The 26,398-nt window shown below is 40.1% G+C and overlaps 1 protein-coding gene across 1 annotated transcript; it reads right to left on the reverse strand.

Moving 5' to 3' along the window:
• Positions 1-7,732: 7,732 nt before the first annotated feature.
• mkks (MKKS centrosomal shuttling protein) lies at positions 7,733-24,546 on the reverse strand. Its single transcript, XM_067989446.1, has 4 exons — positions 23,558-24,546; positions 14,804-14,985; positions 9,899-10,009; positions 7,733-8,751 (listed from the first exon to the last, which is right to left on the reverse strand). Exons 1-4 carry the CDS (start codon positions 24,543-24,545, stop codon positions 8,311-8,313), a joined length of 1,722 nt encoding a protein of 573 aa, XP_067845547.1. The 5' UTR covers position 24,546; the 3' UTR covers positions 7,733-8,310.
• Positions 24,547-26,398: the final 1,852 nt, after the last annotated feature.

The following is a 26,398-nucleotide window of genomic DNA, read 5'->3' on the forward strand; positions in this document are numbered from 1 at the left end:
TGCTATCGTTTGAGTCATCCTTTCTCGACAGCGATAGACCTGCTGAAGATGCCAAGGGGTAGACTCCCATGTGGCCGCTTCCATCGAGCCGGAGGCAGGCGGAGCGAGCCTGCTGTCCGCCTGACGGGAGTGGCCGGAAGCTGGAACCGTTCTCGTGGTGAGCTTCGATAAGCAGCTCGTTGGTCGGAGGGGGCAAGAAAACTGGTGGCCCCTCCGTGGAGCTGAGCCGGTCGTAGTAAGTAAAAAGGTAAGACGGTAACCCAGGAGTGGGCCACAGAGGTTGGGCATCAGGGGGAGGAGGGTCTTGATGGCTGCGGGGCCAGGAGGTGCCTGGGCCAGCCATTTCAAGGCTCCCACCAAAATGGCGGTGGCTGGAGTGGCGGTGAGAATTGGGCGGTAAGCGCATCACCTCGATTTTCACCGTGCTACCAGTCCGCGATGGCAAAATTCCGACCCTTAGATTTTTGTGCTTCTTTTATCTAGTATATCTCCTGTGGCAATGCTCGTGGGCCAAGGAGCTGAGACCCAGGAGCGACTGTGATGGAATGGCAGCCAAGGCCTGAAAGAAAGTGGGGAGACAAGAAGCAAGTGGTAGGAAGGAGAGAGTGAGTAGTAGGCCAGCGTCAGGCACTGCTAGCGGTGATGGCATTGTGAACATGCTGGTGGGCATTAGTAAAACAAGTTACAGTTAAACACTTTAATTTGGTTTATTTATTGGGCTATAAGGCAGCCACTGATTTTTTTTTGTACCATATGAGCACATCCTGAACCAGCCAGAAACCTCAGACTACACTCTGGTCAGTATCTCTACAAGTTCAAGCGGCCATATGATTCTATGATTTGAGAGTGATCATTCGGAAGGCTATTTTAATCACAGAGCTCATCACAATTGCATCCAATACTGTCCTTACCTAAAGTCCACACAGGAGCACTTTAATCAGGGGTTACTGAATAGCAACAAGGGGTGTGAATGGCTAATCTCCCTAACCCAGAAGTGCTGATGCCAACTGTAATACCCCACTGACCCTAGGCTGAAATCCGCTAATTCAGCACCGATTGGGGATCAAAACGAGGACCTTCTCGCACTGTATGGCTCAGCTCCTCACTGCGTAAACTCACTGAGCCATTGGGGGAGCTAAACGCTCTCAAGCATTTCAACAAAAGTTCAAACACGATTCTGACAATTCGCAGCATTCACATTTTAAAAACAACCCCGTATCTGATGGCAGGAAGTCACTTATGAAGTTGTTTAAAATCTCATAAAACTCTAAGTCACTGAGGCAGTTAGTCAATGTTTATGGATGTTCAAACGCATGCACAAAGAGTTCCGAACATGCTAATTCTGAAAACAAACAGGGTCTGATGAGAGGAAGTCACTTATGAAGCTTGCTTAAAACACGATGAAATGTTTTGAAGTTAATGGGCTGGTAAGTCAGTGTTTGTGGATACATACAGGTCCCAGCATGCCCATTAACAAAAGTAACTCACTGCCTGATCAGTTAGTCACTTATGAAGTCTGGTTAAAAGTCTGACGAAGCATTTTAACTGACTGCTCTGACCAGTTAGCACGAAAGCAACATAACCCAAGTACCCCAACTTTAGTCCTCAGGAGGAAGGGATAATACATACCTGAAGGTATTATTTGGATATGAATTATACCCTATTGGATTGCCTAACTTACGCTATTTTCTCTCATATTACACATAAATTATATGAGAACTCTCTGCTGCGAATTATTATTTTTATGTTCTGCCAAACAGTGAATCTTCTGGATTACCATGTAACAATTTTTGTACATCAGCCATCAATTACTCACCCTCAAACACTGTTCCCACACTTTTTCTAAACTTCATTAAAGCTTGTATCACATCAATCATTTAGGCTTTTTGGAACACAGCCCTCTGTTGTAGAAAACAAAACTTAACAAAATGTGGTTGTTATGTGGCAGACAGAAACAAATCCAATAGGATTAGGCATTTTTAATAGCGGCAGTCACTTGTGAAACGTACTGCGTGTCAGAACGCATTTAAAGAAACAAAAAGCTGATACAACAGTTTTGCACAAATCAGCCATTACATTTCGGCAATATATCTGCAAAAATATAAACTTGTAAACAGTAAAATGGTGACCATCATATACAGGTCAATCCTGTGATTTCCTCATCCAACTTTTTTGAAGTTCACTGCAGAAAAAAAAACAATTATTGGCAAAAAAGTTTTATTTTGAAAGCAGATTCACTAAAACTGCATGGACACATTTAGAAAACAAGGTCACACACTTGGGTATAGTTTGTTCAAATAATTTTAAAGCAGAGTGATTATAGTTACCAAGAGGGGGGGAAAAAAACTGGCTCAAAATTGTTTGGATTGGAGTAGGTTTCTTTTTAATGTTCCCACACTTTTCTACAGCAATACATTTTCCATTACAAAGCACAGTTCTCACAAGCAGAGCATTTGTGAACTTCACACATTGTCATTTTGTGAGAAATACAGACTCTTCCAAAATAGTCCCAGCAATGCTATCAGACATGATGTGATTTTTGAGTATGCAAGAAATTTACAAGTGCCGCACGTGAGAAAAATCAATGGAAATAAACAGAATGAACCTGTAGCAAAACAAACATTCCAGAGGGGGGCAGTATGGGAAAGAATTCCTCTACGTGTTAGAGTTATCGCCCAACAAGTTGAGTGATAACACTGAGTAATTTTAGCTGTTCAGGCGTTTGTGTGCTTCAAACACCTCTCGTGAAATAAATTCTTGTATTTATACAGCGTCTTTCATGACCTCAGGATGTCCCAAAGCGCTTTACAGCCAATGAAGTACTTTTGAAGTGTGGTCACTGTTGTAATGTAGGGAAACGTAGCAGCCAATTTGCGCACAGCAAGATCCCACAAACAGTAATGAAAAAAATGACCAGATAATGGAATTCAATGTAGGCAAATGTGAGGTCATCCACTTTGGATCAAAAAAGAATAGAACAGGGTACTTTCTAATTGGTAAAAAGTTAAAAACAGTGGATGTCCAAAGGGACTTAGGGGTTCAGGTACATAGATCATTGAAGTGTCACGAACAGGTGCAGAAAATAATCAATAAGGCTAATGGAATACTGGCCTTTATATCTAGAGGACTAGAGTACAAGAGGGCAGGAGTTATGCTGCAGCTATACAAAACCCGCACCTAGAGTACTGTGAGCAGTTCTGGGCACTGCACCTTCGGAAGGACATATTGGCCTTGGAGGGAGTGCAGCGTAGGTTTACTAGAATGATACCCGGACTTCAAGGGTTAAGTTACGAGGAGAGATTACACAAATTGGGGTTGTGTTCTCTAGAGTTTCGAAGGTTAAGGGGTGATCTGATCAAAGTTTATAAGATATTAAGGGGAACAGATAGGGTGGATAGAGAGAAACTATTTCCGCTGGTTGGGGATTTTAGGAGTAGGGGGCACAGTCTAAAAATTAGAGCCAGACCTTTCAGGAGTGAGATTAGAAAACATTTCTACACACAAAGGGTGGTAGAAGTTTGGAACTCTCTTCCGCAAACGGCAATTGATACTAGCTCAATTGCTAAATTTAAATCTGAGATAGATAGCTTTTTGGCAACCAAAGGTATTAAGGGATATGGGCCAAAGGCAGGTATATGGAGTTGGATCACAGATCAGCCATGATCTTATCAAATGGCGGAGCAGGCACGAGGGGCTGAATGGCCTACTCCTGTTCCTATAATCTGTTTTTTGGTGTTGTTTGAGATGATAAATATTGGCCAGGACAACAGGGAGAACTCCCCTGCCATTCTTCGAAATAGTGTTGTGGGATCTTGTACATCCACCTGAGAGGGCAGACGGGTCCTTGGTTCAACGTCGCATCTGAAAGACGGCAGTGTAGCACTCCCTCAGTACTGCACTGGATTGTCAGCCTAGATTACGTGCTCAAATGTCTGGAGTGGGACTTGAACCCACAACCTTCTGACTCAGATGCGAGAGTGCATAGGTCACATTTAGCTGGTTAATGTCATATTGGAGGGAAATAGTGGAATGGTATGTAAATCCTTTGGTTTTGGACTTCCCATAGAAAATCAAGCATGTTCAGACAAAAGATCATATAGGACAGTCGAGGGAAGTTGATATAACCAGGAATGAAGGACTTCAGTTATGTGGAGAGACTAGAGAAGCTGGGATTGTTCTCCTTAAAGCAGAGAAGGTTAAGGGGAGATTTAATAGAGGGGTTTTGATAGAGTAGATAGAGAGAAACTCTTTCCACTGGCAGGAGAATCAGTAACTAGAGCACACAGATTTAAGATAATTAGCAATTGCCTAAAAGGGTGGTGGAAGTAGATTGAATAGTAATTTTCAAAAGGGAATTGGATATATTCTTAAAAAGGAAACATTTTCAGGACTATGGGGAAAGGCCAGGGAAGTGGGACCAGTTGGATATCTCTTTGAAAGAGCCGGCACAGTTAGCTCATCAATTGGTCATGTCTTCTAACAAATTAAATCTTGCAAAAATTGCTTTTCTTTTCAAAATATTGCATGATTGAGTTGTTTAAAAATCTGGGCAGAGAAATCAACACTTGTTTAATACATTTTTTTGTCCCAAAAGAGGAATTTCATCCCGGCCATTTTCTTTGTAGCTTAGTGTCTTCGAAGTAGTATTTTCTACAGCAAACTGAACAGAGAGAAAATCACAGCTGTTGAAAGATACAGGCAGTGAATTCAGAAATTTTACATGATCCACACATTTCTCCAATTGTATTATAATAGGACACGGATCAATAAAAACAGATCTTATTTCTGTTTGTGGGACTTTACTGCGTGTAAATTGGCTGCCACGTTTCCCTACATTATAACAGTGACTACATTTCAAAGGCACTTCATTGCCTATGAAGCATTTTGGGATATCCTGAGATTGTGAAAGGTGCTATATAAATGCAAGTTATTTCTATTTCTTTCTTTTAACATTGCTGGACTTCAAGAACAAATAAACCTGTATTTTACACGTTCCAACAGCAGAACAAGTCTTAACATTTTCTTGCAATTATGCATACCAAGGCATGAAGTCCTTTGTTCATAATTACAAGCCACTTGTTTATCCATTGTAGTTTTCTTCCTACGGTGATCTTTTCAGAAATAAATATGTTTTAAGGAACAAAATGCTATCTATTTATTAGATGAAATAACAGTGATCAGCAATAGATTAAAGGGATGTGCAGTTCCCTTTTTGATTTGAGGCTTGTACGTACACATACACAAGTGGCTATTTTGTCCAAGTAAATACCTGAATCATCTTATGACCACAGGGAATCTCAGAATGCACTCTCTTTTTGATGACTGTCCATTATTTTACAGAAATTAGTTCTGGAAGTTATATGAAAATGTGAACATATTTCTGTCAGAGGTACAAAAGACAGTAACTACCAATTGCTTAAGCAGTATCTAAATTTTATTGTAGCATAGTTAATCAATTAACAGATAGTTCTGCTTATAATCAGATCTCAGTTATCAAGTTTCGACCAGGTGATTTTACATGTATGAAACTTTAGGATAGTTTGCTAAAGATGGCCTATCACACATTTAAGACAGAAAACGTAATGAAAACCTTAATTAAATCATGACTCTAAAGTTGATTACTGATTGGTAGCTAAGTCAGGTTTTTCAATACACTTGTGTACAAGATTAGTGGACTATATCCTATCCAAATATTCTAATGAGTTTGAGTCAATGATCAACACTGTGCTGTTTTTAAACACATACAATACATCTATATGCTTGTCCAACATCAAGTCATAGATGAATAAAACCTTCACCAATATTGGCAAGACACCAACTTAACATTGGCAGAACTGAAGCCACCTGTTTAGCTCTTGCAAAAACCTCTGCACTTTAGCCACTGATTCCACCTTCTTCTTCAGCTGCTCACTCAGGCTGAACCTGATGGTTCAACCTCAGTTTTCTGTTTGGGCCCTGAGCTAGCTTCAAACCCCACATCTCAGCCACCACCAAGACTGCATTTTTTTTCCACCTCCACAACATCAAGCACCTTTGCCAGTATCTTACCCCACTGGCGCTGAAAACCTCACCTAAGCCCTTGTCACCTCAAGTCTTCTCTATCCAATGCTCTCTCCACCACCCTCCCCAAGTTCCCACTCTACATAAGCTACAACTTACCCCAAAGTCCGCACCCACATCCACTTCCACACTAAGTCCTGCTCCCCTATCAGCAATGTCCTGTTCGCCAGACATTAAATTCAAAATTCTTGTCCTCATCTATAATTTCTTCACAAATTCAACTCTTTAGTGAAGCCTTTTATTTTCAATTTTAGGCTATCAGGTTTTTATTTTAAAAGTGAGACTGCTAAACCCCCCAAATTAAAACCTCTGTAAATCTAGGTTGAGTTTTCACTGGAATGTGGCATTAATAATACAGCAAAATCAATAATTTTACCGAGAATAGTTACATTTTGAAAACTGCAAGATTTCTTAATGCAATAAATTCGTATACACTGGATTTTTAACAAAATATATGCAATAGACCTATATGGGTAGAATTAACACTGGGAAACATCCCACATGCCACCAAAAATGTAGCATATCGAGCTCAGCAATAACTATATTGTATTAGGGGTGGAGCTGTATTTACCCTCTAATAGACGGGAAACTACCTTTGTTTTTACTCTCTCTAGATTCTTGACGACAACACCTCTGACATGTGAGGGTGGTGCAGTAGGCCCATCATTGCCCTCTTTGACCACCTGTCAGTAGGTGTGTGTTAAACAGCATTGCATCCAATATTTCCTCTCCCTGAAGTAAAACACTATGGGCACGATTTTAACAGTGAAAAACAGGTGGGTTGGGGGCGGGAGGGGGCATTCAAAATTACAACCATTTCAGACCAGCCCCCAACCCGCCCAATTCCTATTTTCACCAGGGCGGGACAAGGGGCGGGCGACCAACCCGCTCCCAAGAGGTGGGTCGGGCCTTAAAAACCTTTTAAGGAGTTTCCGATCTCAATCCCGGGGGCCAGGATTTCCAGGCCTTCTCTTTCATGCCTCATGAAAGGAGGCAAGAAGGCCTGAGACTAACAGGTAGGTGCCTTTCTGGCACAGCTTGTGGGCCCGGAGGAGCAGGTGTGCTTCCCGCAGGCCCAACAAGCCTACCTGCAGCGATGCCTCAACGATCGCGGACCCCCGATCCCGATCCCTGATCGTGCCCCCAATGATCGCGGACTCCCACCCTCAATCCCCCAACCAACGATCGCAGACCCCCGACCCCGATCCCCCCCAACAATCGCGGACCCCGATCCCCCCCAACAATCGCGGACCTCCGACCCCGATCCCCCCCAACAATCGCAGACCCCCGACCCCGATCCCCCCCAACAATCGTGGACCCCTGACCCCGATCCCCCCCAACAATCGCAGACCCCCGACCCCGATCCCCCCCAACAATCGCAGACCCCCAACCCCGATCCCCCCCAACAATCGTGGACCCCTGACCCCGATCCCCCCCAACAATCGCAGACCCCCGACCCCGATCCCCCCCAACAATCACGGACCCCCGCGATGACCCCCAATCCTGACACTCCCCACCCATGGACTGACCCCCAATCCCGACACCCCCCCCCGTGACTGATCCCCGATCCCTCCCCCATGACTGACGACGCCGTGCCAACCCGTGCCCCTTTGCCCCCTACACCCCCGTGCCCCATGCCTACCTATACCCCCCGTGCCCACCATGCCCCCCCCATCCAAAGACTTAACCTGAACACGTCCTCTTCCAGGCAGCTTTCCCGTCCGACTGAGACCAACCTGTCAATCAGGCTGGTCAGTCGGACGGCAAACCGACAAAAAAAGAATAAAAGACGTCCTTATGTCAAAATTGTACGGGCGTCCGGGAATCCCAAACCTCCGGGATTCCTGTCTGCAATTTGCACCCCCCCCAACCCCTTTCCCGGTCTGGGGTCAAAATCATGCCCTATACCTCTGCCTTGCTTGGATCAATGGAGAAGAGATCAGACTTGCATCTTCCCACTCTGTGGTGCTGTGAGTTGGCGCTTTAACACGCAGAATTGATGCATTAACACACAGCACGACCATGCCACCCAAGTCCTGATCTTTGTCAATCAGAACTGCCCGAGAAAAATGATTGCATAAAATTAGCTGAATCTAATATTTGCCTGCAATTTTGCCAGAACATCTTTTCTAAGCACCATGGCAAGTAATGCTAAATACAGCTGTGACACCAGGTTGGAAGTTATACTGTAGGTCTTGTGTTGGAGTGGCATGGGATGTCGGGCCTGAAGTATAGCCGGGACATGAGAGTTTAATTCTGGTCCAGAATGACATATTGTAACTCAACTATCAAATTAGCTGTTTCAACTGCTACTTGCAAAGCATTAAGCTTCACAGTGTATGAGTCCAACACTAATTGATCTGGGAAATAGTCACTAGGTTTCTCAAGGGGCATTTCTAGGCTAACTATTGCTGTCCTATTACCTAGAACAGTCCAGTTCAGATTTTGTTGAGCTGTATACAATCCACAAGCACATCTAGAAAACACCTCTGACCAGTCAGTGTGCAGAGGCATATTGGGCAGAACTGACCAACGATGACCATACTTGGAGTCAATGAAGTTCTCACCACCATCATGTTCCAGTGAAGAGGCAGTACGCTCCAGTGAGCGGCAGAAACAATCAGCAACAATTCTGTACTCTGTTCGAGAGCAGCCCAGCTCTGCTAGCTTATCGTCAGTCACACAGTGGCTCTGTAAAGAGAGTTCAGCTTAGAAAATATTCCACAATATTCTAATAACTATGCTTGTGATGCACAATAGATGCGAAAATCACCAAAATCGTCAAAAATACAATTTACTAACTACTGAAAATTAACTTGATTTCATCATACTCTAATGCAGTACATTTACTATCAAAAAAAGCGCATTGGTTGCTCTCGCACACACAAATTTATGTCAGCAAAACATCTACCGCACCAGTGCGCAAATCAAACCTCTAAATTTTGAGATTATGAAAATCTGTGTGAAGATATTACAGTACTGCGATCACATTGTTTTATACTATGCTATTCTAAAATTACTATTATAAAACAAGGCAAAATTCAACTCAAACAATTTACATTAGTTTTGATGGAATTGCACGCAAATACGCAGACAAAATCTTGTATCTCAAATAGTTCAAATGAAAAGAATGCAGTTACAAATCTATAAATATTGTATTGAGTAATTCTGGTTAGCATTTTTTATTATATATAACTGCACAGAATAATAATGGCAAATAATCAGATAAAATAATTACATGGCAATCTAATAAAAAGATTCAGATGATGTCCAACACTGAGGGAAGTTTGAATGCTTTATTGTCATCTCAACCATGAGATCAAATTATTTTCTCTGTAATTGTTCCCCCCTGTTATTTTTAAATTGAGTTCATGCCTCTTTTTGTTGTTCTCGTTTTCCTTTATTTTTGCTTTGGTGGCAAGTGTCATACTGACAATCAGACTGTTCTATGCAGTGATGTGGAATGGGGAAGTAATGTTCCTTGGAGCATGGGGTTCTTCTGCAGTACAGGTTGAAGAGCTGGGATCTGCAAAAGCTCAGGTACTGCAGCGTCACCACTGATGGGAGAGTGTAATAACAGGGTGACAAGTTTACATCGGCAAATCCTATTATAAATGCAAACATAGGAATTTACAATGGAAAAAATTGACACAGGAAATGCATGCAGGTATAAGATCTTTATCAGTCATTAAGTATGTCACTTTATATCTTGAGAGAGGGGATAAAAACTATTCCTTATTGCATTTAATGTGGGGTTTTAAACATATAATAAAACTTTTATCACCAGTGTTAATTGAAAAAAAGTTATTTTCAAAGATCTGCCAAATAAAGCACAAACCTTATGTCCAACATAAGTAGCGAGATGGGTTTCAGTACAACCTCCTCCTAGTACAGCCAAAGGTTCTTTCAGAGTGAGTCGCATCACACACTCTGCAGATTGACAGACAAGCTGCAACATATAGGTAGATAAACTTAGCAAAGGATGCGTGCAAATTTAATGTAGAAAATTCTGACATAACTGCCCTTTACATTACCACCCCATTCAGATAAGTGTGCTTAAAACAACATATAATTTATATTTCCGAGCGTACACTTGCAAATAATAATTCAAACATTATTTGCAAGTATACATTTCCTAATATAAAGGAGAACTATAATTTCATGAAAAAATATATTATCCTAGAAGCACACTTTGAATAGAAATATTTCTGTGGAACAAGAAGAGGTCATTTTGAACTGAGTGCTGCAATCTCCTTCATCTGTTGTTTTTCTCTGATTTTCTATCATTATAACCATCAATCTAACACCAGTTAGGTATAAAGGGAGCTTCACATTTAAAATAAAATTCTAATTTCAATGACGTATTTAATCCTACTTTGAACTCGTGCTGTTATGTTGTATAGAAACTTTGTACAAGTTATGTCATCCCTTTTGGGTTCTTTGGTATTCTATGAATTAAGCTTCTTGATTATCAAGTCATTAGATGTAGAGACAACAAAAAGCAGGGCTTAAGAAACTGGTGGATCAGAACTTTCCCCCAAATGTTCTTAACTGTGTGCTGCAGTGCCTTTAATAATGTAATTTTTCATCGGGGGAGGCAATTGATTTTCCTTTGTGCAGTGCATTCTAGGAAATATGACATCATTGTAACTAGCGTATTGTACCTTTGCTGTAAAGCTTTTCACATAAATTTATTTCATATGTAAACACAACAGATTCGATATCTTACAAACCAAAATTATCCACAAAGTTTTACAATGCGGCTATAGAGCACAATCCAGCCACAATGGTGTCATCCTTCCCAGAATGCACTTCATAAAGGAGCAACAATGGGTGTTTTCCTTATAGTGAAACGATGCAATTTATTGGGCCACAATTTGCTGTGGCAGGGCATCTAACAGCGTCTGCGGTAGTTAAGACTTGCCCTTGCACATTTAGGATTTAAAATATTTTGCGTGGCAAGTTGCTGAAAGTGTGAGCTGATAACGTCACAGGGCATCTGGAACCTGAGTGAACAGGGCAAGCAACTGTGTATCTCCTTAACCAATCAGATTGAAGGATTGTGAAATTAACAGCGTAAGGACTGAGAAGGAAGTGTAAATTAGAGTGGGTGAATTCAATGTCAAATCAGGTACAGAAAGAGAAATAAAGAGGAAAAGAAAGATTGGATTAAGAGAGAGATAAAAGAGACAGAAAGGAGAAGTTTAAAATAAAATTAAAATTTGCTGTACCATTTGCGCATAAATAACAGTGAACGCCATTAGGCTCACCATTATTTTGACAGCAGAATCTGCACCATTATTTGTCTCTCTCTACAACACAGAACAAATGAGCCAGAATACTTAGGAGAGAAATTTGCTTGCGAGTGAACTGCTAAAGAAAACAATTTCTAAAAGAAAGTATTTAAGATTCTTTAATGTTATATTTGTCTGCAGCTTCCTAAGATATAACTTTAAGTTTTCTTTTGAATGAGCTCCCAAATGGCGTTCCCTGAATTAGGTGGTGGCATTCTAAAAGGAAGCAATCTGCATGAGAAATTTTTTTTTCCAAATTCAAGTTTAGTAAACTGTTTCATATTGTAAAAGCAACTCTCTTATCCTGCAATCCTGATTAAATTAAACACAACCATTAGCTTCCACTTCATCTGCTCCTCTTTAAAAAAACAACTCCTATTTCCTTTGCTTTGTGAAGAGAATAATCTTTGTTCTCTTATCTTGTCTTCATAGGTCAATGATCCAAAATATTATTGTGGCTTTCTGCTCCTTTCTAATGGATCAATGCTTCTTTGGAGGTCTAGTGACCGATACTGAATACAATAATCTAAGCACAGTCTTGTCAGCATATTATACAGAACTAAACAAACTTCCTTGGATTTGTACTCCATGATTTTAGCAATGTAGTTAACGTTCCATTTGCCATATTAATCACTAGTTCGCGTTGCAGATACTTTTTAGGTAACAGTCTGCAAGGAATTCCACTTTCTTTTACTCGTCCAACATCATGAAAGTTATAACCACCCAATTGGTAATTGAAGTTTTTTTTTCTGTCTATATCCAGGCCTTTGTGATAATGAACGTTAAACACCATTTGCTTATTATTAACCCACGTGATGAACTCCTCTGGATCCCTTTAAATATCTGACTCTACTAAGCATTCTGTCATCCCACACTATTCTGTGCGATCAGCAAATTTAGAAATTCTGTTTCTAATCCTCTAATCTAGCTCATTTGTAGTCTGTGAAAAGTAAAGGTCTAATGACTGGTCTTTGGCATTGTCCACTAGACATCTCCCAGCTCAAATAATACGCATTTATAATTAGACTGAGTATCCTGTTGTCTAACCAGTTTTTCATCCACTAATTCCACAAGTCCTTACTTTTGTTAGGCCTCTTTATCAAATGGCTTTTGAAAATCAAGAAGCTTAATTTCACAGGATGCCACAGACTCTAAAGGGGCCAAATAAGTTTGTGAAAGACTTAACATAAAGGCTTGCAAGGAACTATAGTCCTGAGAGATTATCTCATTTTCCAGAACCCTTATTGTGAATCTTGAAACCCTATTGAGTCGCCTCGAATAGGAGAATTAAAAGTTAATATAATTATAATATCTACACTGAAAGAACCTCTTAAAATCATAATCTTCCAATCTTTACAAATGTACCAAATTTTCAAGAATCACATGCTTTACGGCTCCCTTCTCCAGGGTCCAACATCAAGTAACAAACCCCTCACATTTACTGCAATACACAGTGTAGAACTCCAAATTCTTCTTGATGTAACATGGAAGACTTTTTTTTCCATAGTTAACAATCCACAAATTAAATCATTGCTCTCAAATGTAATTTTGATCATTTTCATTAGTGGGTCACTAATTATGGAAAAAAATGTTTTTCATTAAAAATAAATTTCACCCACTAGGCATCTTTGATGCCATGACTGTATCTATAACTTGTGATGGCAAACCTTAAGGATGTATATCTCCTTCAGTAACGATGCAGTCAATTTTAAGCTAGGTGTGCAGGATGGGAAAGAATATTAGTCTCTTCTAAGAGAGAGGAAATCTGTCATTAGCTAAATTAATTCTGTAATCTTGCTCCTTTAGTATAGTTTATTCAATATCCTGCTCTCCCATGTAGCAAAGAGTGGTCTGCTTTGAAGTGTATGCTTTGCTATTTCTGTTTAGCCAAAGGTGTCAAAGTGATAGAGAGCATGAAGCAGTTGGCAGTAAATGCGATGACTCCAATCAGCCCCCTCCTTTTGATGTTTGGAGGATTTTTTATGGGATAAGAAAGCAAATGACTGGAACAACTGCAAACTTGGCAGTCTTGCTTGAACTTATTGCTTCAACAATGTCCTGGAATTCTTTCAATCAATGATTTTATGAACCTTGGTGAAATCTTTGCCTGAGTCCACATAATTCAAAGTTGTGATTCAGAACAATACATTGGAGGTACCAGTCATGACTCTCAAACAGAAGATATCTTCCCGCATATTATACAAATTTAGAATCTAGGATTTGTCACAAAATCAATTTTAAATGTTAAAGTGTTAACAGAAGAACTCAACTATTAAACTTTATTAAACATTGACCAACAAGCTGAAACAGATACATCACTGAGATTTCTTTCACTTAATGACAAGAGCAGCATGACAGTAGGTGAAAAGTAACTCAGAGAATCATACTGCAGTGCTACATAAATTGTATGTGGAAAAGAATAAAGAATTTGAATTTCAATAGCAATGTGTTATATTGCTTAAAATGATCACTATAAGAACAGTGCAGCCTTGGCCTAGATGCCCTATCTGGGGTTAATGAAGTCTTGAAGTTTCAAAGTTTTTTTCTTTCTACAGTGTTTTGATCCTGCTAATCCCTTTCCCCATCATAAGAACATAAGAAATAGGGGCAGGAGTAGGCCAAATGGTCCCTTGAGCCTTCTCCACCATTCAATCAGATCATGGCTGATCTTCGACCTCAACTCCACTTTCCTGCCCAATCCCCATATCCTTTGATTCCCCTAGAGTCCAGAAATCTGTCCATTTCAGCCTTGAATATATTCAACAACTCAGCATCCACAGCCCTCTGGGGTAGAGAATTCCAAAGATTCACAACCCTCTGAGTGAAGAAATTCCTCCTCATCTCAGTTTTAAATGGCCGACCCCTTATCCTGTGACTATGCCCCCTCATTCTAGACTCTCCAGCCATGGGAAATAACTTCTCAGCATCTACCCTGTCAAGCCCCCTCAAAATCTTATATGTTTCAATTAGATCACCTCTCATTCTTCTAAACTCCAGAGAGTATAGGCCCATTTACTCAACATCGCCTCATAGGACAATCCTCTCATCCCAGGAATTAATCCAGTGAACCTTCGCTGCACCCGCCTCTAAGGCAAGTATATCCTTCCTTAGATAAGGAGACCAAAACTGTACGCAGTACTCCAAGTGAGGTCTCACCAAAGCCATTCTTTTGACTATAATCCTGTTTTATCTATTTGCTGCTATTTCAATCCAAATTGTGGGCACAGCCAAAAAAGTTTGGCTCTTTACACAATTAAGAAAATAAAAACACATCAACAAAGTTGGATATTTCAGCTTCAGTTAATTTGTGGCTCTGATTCACTTGCCATTTACAAGTTTTGTAATTAATGCTGCTTGTACTGATTGAAAAATCACTGCATTAGAAAAAGATGATCTTGCACCCACCAGAAAAAACAATACAACCCTGGCATGGAGAACTTTTAGCTTACCTTCAGTTCATTCAATCCAGCTTCACTTCGATTGCATAGTAACAAACTACACACAGGCTTGTTCTCATTTGGGAGCAGATGCAGGAATTGCTTGGAACCACACTTCACAACACACAGGTTTTTAAGGTTGCCATAGCAGCTGGGGGAAATGGGATGATGATATGAACTAATGGACTGTGCACCTAGTAAATTCAAAATGTTCAAAATTACAAAATTGTAGAATATTACACAGAAATGGAAAAATCCATTAACTGAAAATTATATCAAGTGTGGAGAAATGTAATAATAATCCATACAAATTAACATCTCAGATAATGCAATACATTAATAATTATAATAATTTGGTAAAACATTAAATAATGGAACATGGAAAGTCATTGCAAATGCTCAATGGTAAACTTTGATGGTCTAACAACCGGAGAAGAACCAAGCAATTTGCCAGATCAAGTTTGCTATTAAATTAAATTTTCATGAAAAAGATCAAATAATCTAATTCCTATTGATAATGTTACCATCCAAATATATATTTGTAGGCTGTATACTATTAGTTTAGCAGTAGTTATTCAGTAGGTAGGAATGAAGGCTAAAACAATTTGGAATATTTATTACATAAACGTTATATAAATAAGAAAAACCTTTTTAAGTGTTGTAATTTGTCAACAACCTATCCACCTATCTATTTCATATCCATCCTAAACAAAAAGTGTATGAAAATAAAGGGGTAGAATTTCTGTAGGGGTCCTCCTGATTGTCCGTCAAAATTTTGGTGAAAGAATGGAGGAAATCCCAGAAAAATGGTGTAGGCGGCACTATGGTGGACGATCGGGAGAACCCCCGCAGAAATTCCAGGCAAAATTGTTCTAACATTTTTTTTCCTGTATAAAGCAATTTAGAGCTTCACAACAGACATGATCAGGCTAGAAAGATGAAGAGTCTTTACTTTGCTCAAAAAATTGTCCAAAATAACATTCAGTAGTTTAGAAAAGAAAAATTGCACTATTATAGGATCTAGCCTGTTGGGTTTGTGCCTCAGTGCTCATACATGTGGCATCTCACTTTCCCTCATCTGCAGACGTGAGGTCAAATTCCACTTGTATGCTACTTATTATTATTTAGTGTATGCAGACTCGGCGTATAATTCTAGCCATCTTAAAGGAGTTATAAAATGCAACTTTTTATTGTTGTTGCCCTAATCTTGCACACTCCATTCATTTATTTTTGCTGTAATTTGCAATTTGCAAATATTATAATTATCCAATTGTATTTATTCTTTAATGAGTATTCTAAATGCTACCTCAAAACTAAAGTAAGTAGTTGGTTTTGCAATACATTTCGATTTTTAAGGCAATATTATTTTCAAATATGATCTCTGGTAGAACCATTTTAATTGTGTAACTAGGATCCATACAAAAACCACGCCACATGAATACATATATGGTTTATTAGCAAGGCATCATATCGCAGAGGATAACATTTTTGTGCTGCTGTGGACACTTTTGCATTTGGCACTTTTGTATTTGGTGATTCCTTAGTTCAGGTCACAGGAGACTGACATACATATGCCAGCTTCATGCAATTTGCATCAACTGGCTCCCTTTTCCTGATGGCAGAATTGTGGACGTACTTTTTAGTCTTCCTCTGTTGCCTGTGCTGCTATGGAGTAAAAATTCTTTAAAATATAACACCAATAACCTGCAATTAAATAGCACCTTTAATGTAGTAAAACGTCCCAAGGCATAATCAGAAAATGGATATTGAGCCAAAGAAGGAGATGGCGGTGACCAGAATTGCTTCAAATCTTCACCTATTCGTTATCAAACAAAATTTCACACCATGCCACATAAGGAGATATTAGCACAGATGACCAAAAGCTTGGTCAAAGAGGTAGGTTTTAAGGAGCATCTTAAAGGAGGAGAGAAAGGTAGAGAGGCGGAGAGGTTTAGGGAGGGAATTGCAGAGCTTAGGGCCTAGGCAGCTGAAGGCACGGCCGCCAGGGGTGTAGCGATTATAATTGGGGATGTGCAAGAGGCAAGAATTGGAGCAGTGCAGAGATGTCAGAGAGTTGTAAGGCTGGAGGAGGTTACAGAGATAGGGAGGGGCGAAGCCATGGAGGGATTTGAAAACAAGGATGAGAATTTTAAAATCGAGGCGTTCCTGGACCGGAAGCCAATGTAGGTCAGCGAGCAGGGGTGATGGGAGAATGGAACTTGGTGCAAGTTAGGGGCAACAGAGTTTTGGATGAGCTCAAGTTTATGGAGGGTGGAAGATGGGAGGCAAGGCAGGAGACCACTGGAATAATCAAGTCTAGAGGTAACAAAGGCATGGATGAGGGTTTCAGCAGCAGATGTGCTGAGGCAGGGGTGGAGATGGGCGATGTTACAGAGATGGAAGTAGGCGGTCTTGGTGATGGAGCGGATATGTGGTCGGAAGCTGGTCTCAGGGTCAAATAGGACGCCAAGGTTGCGAGTGGTCTGGTTCAGCCTCAGGGAGAAGGGTAGAGTCGGTGGCGAGGGAATGGAGTTTGCAGCAGGGACCAAAGACAATGGCTTCAGTCTTCCCAATATTTAGTTAGAGGAAATATTTGCTCATCCAGTACTGGATGTCGGACAAGCAATGTGACAAATGAGAGACAATGTAGGGGTTGAGGGAGGTGGTTATGAGATAGAGCTGGGTGTCGTCAGCGTACATGTGGAATCTGACGTCATGTTTTCAGATGATGTCGCCGAGGGGTAGCATGTAGATGAGAAATAGGAGGGGGCCAAGGAGAAATCCTTGGGGGACTCCAGAGGTAGTGGTGTGGGAGCAGGAACAGAAGCCATTGCAAATGATTCACTGGCTGCGACTGCATAGATAAGAATGAAACCAGACGAGTGTAAACCTACCCAGCTGGGCAACAGAGGACAGGCGTTGGAGGAGGATGCAGACAGGTCGAGAAGGATGAGGAGGGATTGTTTACCACGGTCACAGTCATGTAGGATGTCATTTGTGACTATGATAAGGGCCATTTCAGTACTGTGGCAGGGGCAGAAACCTGATTAGAGGGATTCAAATGTGGAGTTGTGGGAAAGATGGGCATGGATTTGGGCGGCGACACCACGTTCAAGGACTTTGGAGAGGAAAGAGAGGTCAGAGATGGGGCGGTAGTTTGCAAGGATAGAGGGGTCAAGGGTGAGTTATTTGAGGAGAGGTGTGATGACAGCAGATTTGAAAGGGAGAGGTACAGTACCTGAGGAGAGGAAACTGTTAACAATATCAGATAACAAGGGGGCCAGGTAGGGAAGTTGGGTGATCAGCAGTTTAGTGGGAATAGGGTCGAGGGAGCAGGAGGTGGGTCTCATGGTCAAGATGAGCTCGGAGAGGGCATGAGGGGAGATAGGAGAGAAACTAGAGAAAGATGTGAGTTCAGGGCTAGGACAGGGGGGAACCGTAGGGGAAGTTTGGCTTGGTGGGCTAGGGGAAGGGAGGGAAGCGGCAGAGGCAGCTGAACAGATGGTCTCAATCTTAGTGATAAAGAATTCCATGAGCACCTCACACTTTTCGTTGGAGGTGAGGGTGGAGGGGGCGGGGGAGAGGGGTTTAAGAAGATGGTTTGTAGTGGAGAAGAGAAGCCGGGGATTATCTTTGCATTCCAGGATGATACAAGGCTTTGAACCAACCGCAGAGTTGCACAGGAGCAATGTAGGTTGACTCAACCAATCATTTTCTCTCCCTCTAATGGAACTACTCAAACCATTGCTTTGCTCAGATGACCTGGCCCAGAATGGAAAACAGGAATTACTGGTGTAATTCTGTGTTCTACTATTTCTATGGCACACCAAGGTAGGGCATTTACATGCTGCTGATTGATGCAGTATCAGAAATCAATGTCATATTTAGTTCAGCTTAACTAAACAGTCTATTTTTTGTTTAAATCAGTAAAACTAATGTTAATAAAAATCAGTGCTGCTATGTTTGGCAAAGACAATAATTAAGGGTGAAACTGGTGGGAGTGAAGGGCTGTACATGGGGTTTCTCTTTTGAAGTATTTAGTTTTCTAGGTGAAAAAGTGTCAACTATCACCAACCAAAATGTTTTTCCTCATGGTTTAATTATATATAGTATCTTAAGAGTCTGGTTTGCTGCATTAATTCAATAAGGATTTCAAAAATAAAGAATTGATGTAAAAGGTTGCAAAAGTATAAAAGGTGGCATATTAATCTGAAAAGATGATCTGAAAAATTCTTAAGTCATTTGAAATCAACAATCTGCACTTGACTTCACACTAAATATACCAAGTTGTTTCACAGTCAGATGTACAAACTGTTTTTTAAATTATTATTTTGATGGCTTTTCAGCCAACCTTTGTCCGCCATATTACTGAATTAGAAAAAACTGCAAAAAAGTTGATTTTCAGTTCTGATTAGCAAAAATAATAAATTTTGTTTAAAAAAAAGTTATACATTTCCCATGGGTCTATACCAATACTCATTCTCCATCTCAAAAATGAAACCACAGAAACCGAGTTTGTAAAAAATAAAGCAGAAATAACAAACAGTACTAGACCACTTAATTTGCATGTGCTCGTGAGAAAAACCTGAAGAGCTCATTCGCACATGCAGTATCTGTAAATTACAGTGCCCTCCTTTTCACACGCTCTAAATAAAAAGGTACAGTAAACTGCCAACCCTCTATTAGCCTCTATATAATCATTCAGTAACAGGAGCTTGTTTCATGGACTACCCCAGTAAAACTTTATGGTGCTACTATGACATGAATAACTCAAGCTACTGGAAAATACAACCTTCTAATACCCTCGCTACTGGTCACAAAATGCTGTGGTTTCATTAACTCTGCTCAGCGTTTCCTGAAGAAGTCAGGTAGCAGTGATACTTCAATCTTGAATAAAAACACTCCATTTGAAAGTCAAGTGCCGTACAAAATACACTAATACAGAATATTACAAATAACTAGGGTACTGTACCCAGACAGGAGGTTAATGTTGCAATGGAATCTTTGGATTTTGATAAACTGCAAGTGAAACTACAGTCTTTAAATTCTCTCAGAATAAGTGGGCTGAATTGTTTACATCCGGTATTTTGTGATGCAATGGGTCAGCACTTTCACCTTTGGGACGCGGGTCTGAATCCAGTCGATACTGATTCCAGCTCTAAGGGTTCTCTATGGAATGGATTTCAACCTAATGTCTAGTAGGCGTGGACCCACAGGACAAAGCTGTTCTTAATTGCCACTAAAGTTACAAACCCTTTCAGGGAAGCCAATGATATGGGAAATGGAAACATTGCACTAGTTTGAAAGACTGGGGTTCGGGCACATTGTTCAGACACTTTAGGTCTGGGAATGTGTGATGTACACATTGAGCACAATATGTGGAAAAGTGTTAATTCTCCACCACTGACAGCCTTCATCTTGATGAAAATACAAAACTGTTTGGGGCTCCTCTGGTGGGTAAAAGCACCATCCAGAGAAGACACCATACCATCCAAAAAGCCCCATGTTCAATTCCCACTCTTTGTTGAATTCGCCGATTTTAATCAGGCAGCAGTTGGGAGTACTTAATTGGTTTCAGTGCTGTTGGGCTCAAGTGGACTCGGGCAGGATTCCTTCTCTTGATTGATGTCCAGTGACCCTTGCTGGAAAGTACTTATGCATGGAATTCGGCTAAGGACATGATAGAGTTCAGCTGTGATACTATCCACTGTAGAACAGTCTATTGACACCCATTGCCTAGGCTTCCACAAGAAGTATAGCCACTTGGAGAAAACTGGAATTCATAGACCATCTAGTCGTTGATGATGCACTCACAAAAGATCATTGGTAACTGGTGTTCAGTAGCCATCAGACTTTCACTCTAATGATATGTGATTGCCAAAAAACATCATACCTAGAATTCACAGAATTAATTTCGACACAAGTTTTTTCCCCCCCAGTACACACACACACACAACTTATGTAGGTTTAATATATTTCACAAAGAAATTCAAGAGCTTTCTCTAGACTGTAATGGTTTGAACTACTCGGAACTTTTGATTTGGATTGATCATACTGCAGTTGCACTTGCAGCAACGTTACCATCTTTGAACGGAACTGGTTGTTATTTTAATTGGATTTTGATATATTTCCTTTTGAAGATATTGGCCTGGAATTTCCTGAAAACTCGCACTGTAACAATGGTGTAAGTATGTTGATTTTAAGCGCAAAAGATTAAGGAAATTCAGGCGTCAGTGACTTACGCTGTTTTTTTTTGCTACGTCCGTTTCCCAATCTTTTGCACAGATTCCACGAAACCTCCGGCAAAAACCTCTGCCACTCATTAGCATGGCTCTGCCCCCATGCAAAAGAGCCGCTCACGCAAATATCCTGCATTTATGCTAATTTTCCGCAGGTGTAGATTTAAGCAAAATAATTTAGGTGCAGCAGGGATCAAAGTGAATTTTTATGCGGTTTTACAGCGTTTATTTACTTTTTCTTACTGAGACCTACACTGTATTATCTATATCTTTGAATGCTTTTCTATGGCATCAGACAGTGTTGCATTAAAAATTGAAAAGCGTCCATGATTCATATAAAGGATGGTTTGATGGCTTCAAACTTTAATTTTCATATAAAAAGAGGTTCTAAAAGAAAGAATGTGACGTAAATTCTACGTGTTCCTCAGGTCCGGATTGTTTACACTGATTTCTGCTTGTTATGCTAATAACAGCGGCAGAACATTTGGCGCAAGTACTGATTGACGTAGAAACCGGCGTATTTTTCAATTTACGCCGATCTGGAAAATTCCTGACCAATTGTTGCTACAAGAATAGAAACATGTGAAAAGAGTGGGGGCGGTAGAAAGCAAAGGGTAGGGGCAAAAGGAAGTTTCTCAGATTACAAAGATACAGCGAGGTGTTCTACAAGAGTCTGCCCTGGGGCTGCTCTTACTTACTATGTACATATAAATAATCAGAATTTAGGAATTGGGGAAATAATATCGAAATTTGCTGATGACTGAAGGTTATGGGAAATTGTGAAAAATTTCAGGAGGGCACAAGATAGACTACCAATGGGCAGATAGGTGGCAGATGAACTGTAGAAAAATGTGAAGCAATTCATTTTGAAAGCAAGAACAGGAAACGAGATTACATCTTAAATGGCAAGCATTTAAATTGAGTAGAGGGGCAGAGCAACTTTGGTGTGCAAATACACAGGTTACTAAAGATGGCAACGAAAGTAGAAAAGCTCATATAAAGGCAAACAGAACCCTTGGTTTTGTACATAAAGGTATAGAGTAAAAAAGCAAGGTGAAAATGTTGAACTTGTTCAGGACCTTAGTTGAGCTGAGTTGCAGTATTTTGCAGAGTTCTTGGCAACCCATTATAGGAAGGATATAACAGCAATGGAAGCGGTGCATGAGAAGGTTAAGGGGTGACTTGATAAAGGTCTTCAAAATTAGTGGGGTTATAAGGTAAACAGTGTTGAGCTGTTTCTACAGGCTGTTAAAGATACAGATTTAAGTGCAGTACTGAGGGAGCACTGCATTGTTGGAGGTGCAATCTTTCAGATGAGACATTAAACTGAGGTTCCGCCTGCCTGTTCAGGTGGACATAAAAGATTCCGTAACACTGTTTGAATAATAGCAGGGATTTCTCCCAGTATCTGGGTCAACATTTATCCCCAGCCAAGACCATCAAATTCAAATTAACTAGTAATTCATCTCACTGCTGTTTGGGGGACCTGGCTGTGTGCAAATTGGCCACTGCATCTGCCTACAAAACAGCAGCTGACTTCAAATGCAATTCAGTGGCTGTAAAGTGCTTTTGGATGTCCTGAGGACGTGAAAGGTGCTATATAAATGCAAGTTTGTTCTTTATAATCACAAAAAGAATTAAAAGGGAGATTAGAAAAATATCTTTACGCACAGGATTGAACCTGAGACTTCTCTAGACTGTATGGCTCAGCCAATCACTGAATAACCTTGCTCAGCCATTGGAATGCTACAGTATAATTTTCATTAATATATTTTATTATTAATGTATTGAATTGAAAATCTCACACTTTTTGTATCCATTGTCCTCTCCTGGTCACGTGTAGGAAAGGCCAGAATATCTAGACTCTCTCAGTAATATACTTCAACCCCAACTATATTTTTAATTTCATGCTCCAGTCCCTCAATTTATTCATATTGGAGGAGCAAATTCCTCCCACACTATACGACTAATATGTTCTAAACAATGTTTAAGAACATTTCACCTTTATTATTAGTGATAAAATTAGAATGAGTTGGTTGCAAACTGTATTCTGATGCCAACACTCAGGAAATCACTGTAGCCGAGAGAGCAGCGTGTAGCGGCAAATAACAATGAAAAAAATATCCCACTCATTTGATTTGGTAATTGTACAAACACATTTTGTTTTGTTAGATTTGAGTTCAGTTATATTCACAAATAAAATTGATTTTAGATCACATAAGTGAATTATGAGATTGTGCTATACAATTAAGTTAGTGACACCATACCCACAGCTTTATGAGATTCTTACTACGAATAACTGATGCAAAACATAGATCATTGTTTTGGAGATACAAAATAGATCCCCCCTCCCAGCAGTAATATCTTAAGGAGTTAAACAAAAACCATTTAAACAATAGGCCTATGTATGAAGAGCATTTTGTACATTTTCATCCTCAAAGAATGAACCTGTAGACAAACATCACATATTATATCTGTACCAGAGACACTAGTACAAGTGTACATGGTCAGTGGATAACATACTGACCTGTCAATTGAATCAGAGGCTCCATGAGAGTAACTCCGAGTCGATCTTCCACCATCACTTGTTGCTCCCGGAGATACTGTTTTAGAATTGGATGGATCACTTTCTGGCACACCACAAGGTGAACTTGGTCACAAACTAGCTGTTTTCCCACCTTCAGCAGCTGTGCAAGCGATTCATCTTCTGGGCAGAAACCCGATGTCACCTCCCAGTTTCCATTCCCGCTGTCAACAACATCTCCTGACATGGAGACATTGAATACAGCAATCTTAATACGACCAAAAGTCAACTTTGTAATATCAACTGTCGTTGAATGAGATGCAAATATTTCTATAAGGATTCCAGAGAGCACAGAGGAGTCAATAACACTGTGTCCCTCAATGGGAACAATCAGCATCTTTCCCAGCGATACGTTATCTCCAATCACAGATGGAATTGTATAAAAGAATGCCTTTAACACTAAGGAACTGATGTAGTCAGCTTCTTTGGTAGTCAACATGCAAGTAGGTTTATTTATCACTGTACGAACGAGCGAAAGCAAATTCTTGCTGTTGCTAAAATCTATTTGTATTCTGCAGCTACATTCCTCAGAACTTAGATAGTCAATACAAATATTAAGAAGGTGTTTATGGATTTTGACAATGTGACTGCTTGGTATATTAAGTCGCTTTGCATTTTCAGCCAAATTACAGCAGAGAATTGCTGTAAACAGTCCAGAATCACTAAATCGAGAAACGTGATTCAACACGGAGGTTATTAACAGCTTTATCACAGGATGGGACACAGAAAGGTTACCCAACAGGGCAGAAGACTGTGATGTAGTTAGAACGTAGCCTCCCACAGCATTGTGAATTAGTTTTAACCTACCAAATGGGCCATAACAGGACTCCACAATTCCCCTGAGAGTGGAAAGTGCCTGACAAAGTACATCACTATTTAAATGTCCAGAACTGCATAAAGATGATGTTTTAGGTACAACGCAGGACATCATTCAGCTAGGGTGGAAGGTTTTAAAGACAGAAAACTTGTATCCAAGAACAGTTGCTTTATTATTTGCAAAAGGAAACTGAAATTTTACATACAGCATTTCATGTCTGATTTTTAAAAAGTGCAATGCTTGTATGCTTGCTGTACATGCCAGCCATATTATAGAAATAATGAAAATGATTAGAAAATCCCATTGAGGTATATTTCAAAGTTAACTCAATTAGAGGAGCAAAGTCTAGTTGTATTGTAGAAGACTTATCCTGCATGACATTTCTATATTATTTAGCATCATTCTTCAGCTTCATTTCTAAATTGGATTGAGTTGATTTTTTTACAAACTTCTGCATCATATATGTGACAGCATGAATGCCAAGAAAGGATAGTCCTGCTACTAGAAGCCAGTTTTGTCGTAACCACCTTTTATTCTTCATTCTTCTGTCAGGACATTACAATGAAATATCTGCAATCCAGTTTAATCCAATCCAATACCTGTAATTAGAAAATGTGCACAATCAGAATATGCTTTGATAACGAAGTTTTCAATGACATACACCTTTACTTAAATGCCATAAGGATGTCAACAATTCCAGTTTTGCTTCTCTAAATTTACAACTGTAGCATATAGAGGAAACCTATTTATGTTTGCATGCTGTTTAAGGCATGTTCAGCCTTAATGGAACTTGATGAAAGCTGCAATGAATGTGTAATTTCCCTTTTTCTTCAGTTGCCCAACCACTTTCTTCATCTAGGAGGATGGGACAGACTTGGCCACAGATTTCTTCACAACTGCCATCTACAATATCTATGACTGAACGCAGTCTAAGTATAAAATAATTAACTGCTATGCAGTGTTCCATCATCTGAACAAGTTTAATGAAAGAAGCACCAACACAGACAGCTGATCGCAATAATATTCTGTGATAGTGTATAAAATTAGGCAGTATGAAGTACTACAATGACTAATTAAGTGAATCGAAAATGGTGTAATATTTTTGAATGTTATAACTTTAGCTTGTAAACTGAACAATGATTGTAACAGTACTACCTGCTCCATCTTGAAGCAGCAAGACAGAGGTTCACAGTCATGTTCCCAAATAGGCAGTTTCTGAGCTCAGCTAGGCTATTAGCAAGGAGGCGTCAAGCAGAGGCAATCGCTGCTCCAGAGAAAGTAGGAAAAATAAAAATAAAAACTATGGCAGTACAGGGCAGGGCTTTGCAGCATTAAAGTTCAGTCACAGAGTAGGGATGAATGCAGGTTCAAATCGAACTCCACTCAGTTTCCAATTTAACTCACAAATGAGAAAGCATGAAGCCAATGCTGTGGCACCTTCCTGCAGAGGTCAGTGCAAACTGGAGGGAAGAGTCATAGTTCATCACCTCCTGATAGACAACATAAGGCATTGACTGTGGTCTGGAAATAGGCCACCTTTCTGCCCATCATCTTTGCAGCAGATGCCTTAGACAGGCAGAAGAGAGGGGATAACTTACAAATAAAACGGACATTAGAAAAATCAGAAGACAGGTCAACATGTCAACTCGAGGAAAGCACTAAAGACACCCTACAGTATCTGCCTGCCCTCCCACACAAGTAGTAAAAACTGAAAGGGATGCTTGCATCTTAAAAACAGATACGATTTAATTGCAATAACTGCTTGCTAGTACTGCCATAGAATAGGTGGGCTCTTGTAAGTTATTTCTAAACTAGTTTTGTGTACTTTTGCACACAAATCATCCATCACCCGTAATAATTTTGTATGTTGATTACTTATTCTCTGAAATATGAAACATCACTATTTGACATAACTAATAAAGGGAGTGTACATTACCTAGGGTAACAAATCCAGTTACTGTTTTCCC

The sequence above is a fragment of the Heptranchias perlo genome, chromosome 8 (genome assembly GCF_035084215.1).
Source record: "Heptranchias perlo isolate sHepPer1 chromosome 8, sHepPer1.hap1, whole genome shotgun sequence".
Lineage (NCBI taxonomy): Eukaryota > Metazoa > Chordata > Chondrichthyes > Hexanchiformes > Hexanchidae > Heptranchias > Heptranchias perlo.

Bases quoted from the DNA above. Each gene is read 5' to 3' on its own strand.
- mkks (XM_067989446.1), bottom strand. From the start codon at position 24,545: ATGATGTCCTGCGTTGTACCTAAAACATCATCTTTATGCAGTTCTGGA. The intron at 10,010-14,803 runs GTAAGCTAAAAG...TATATGTTGCAG, and splicing joins CTGGATTGAATGAACTGAAG to CTTGTCTGTCAATCTGCAGA. The intron at 8,752-9,898 runs GTTTGTGCTTTA...CTCTCTTTACAG, and splicing joins CTACTTATGTTGGACATAAG to AGCCACTGTGTGACTGACGA.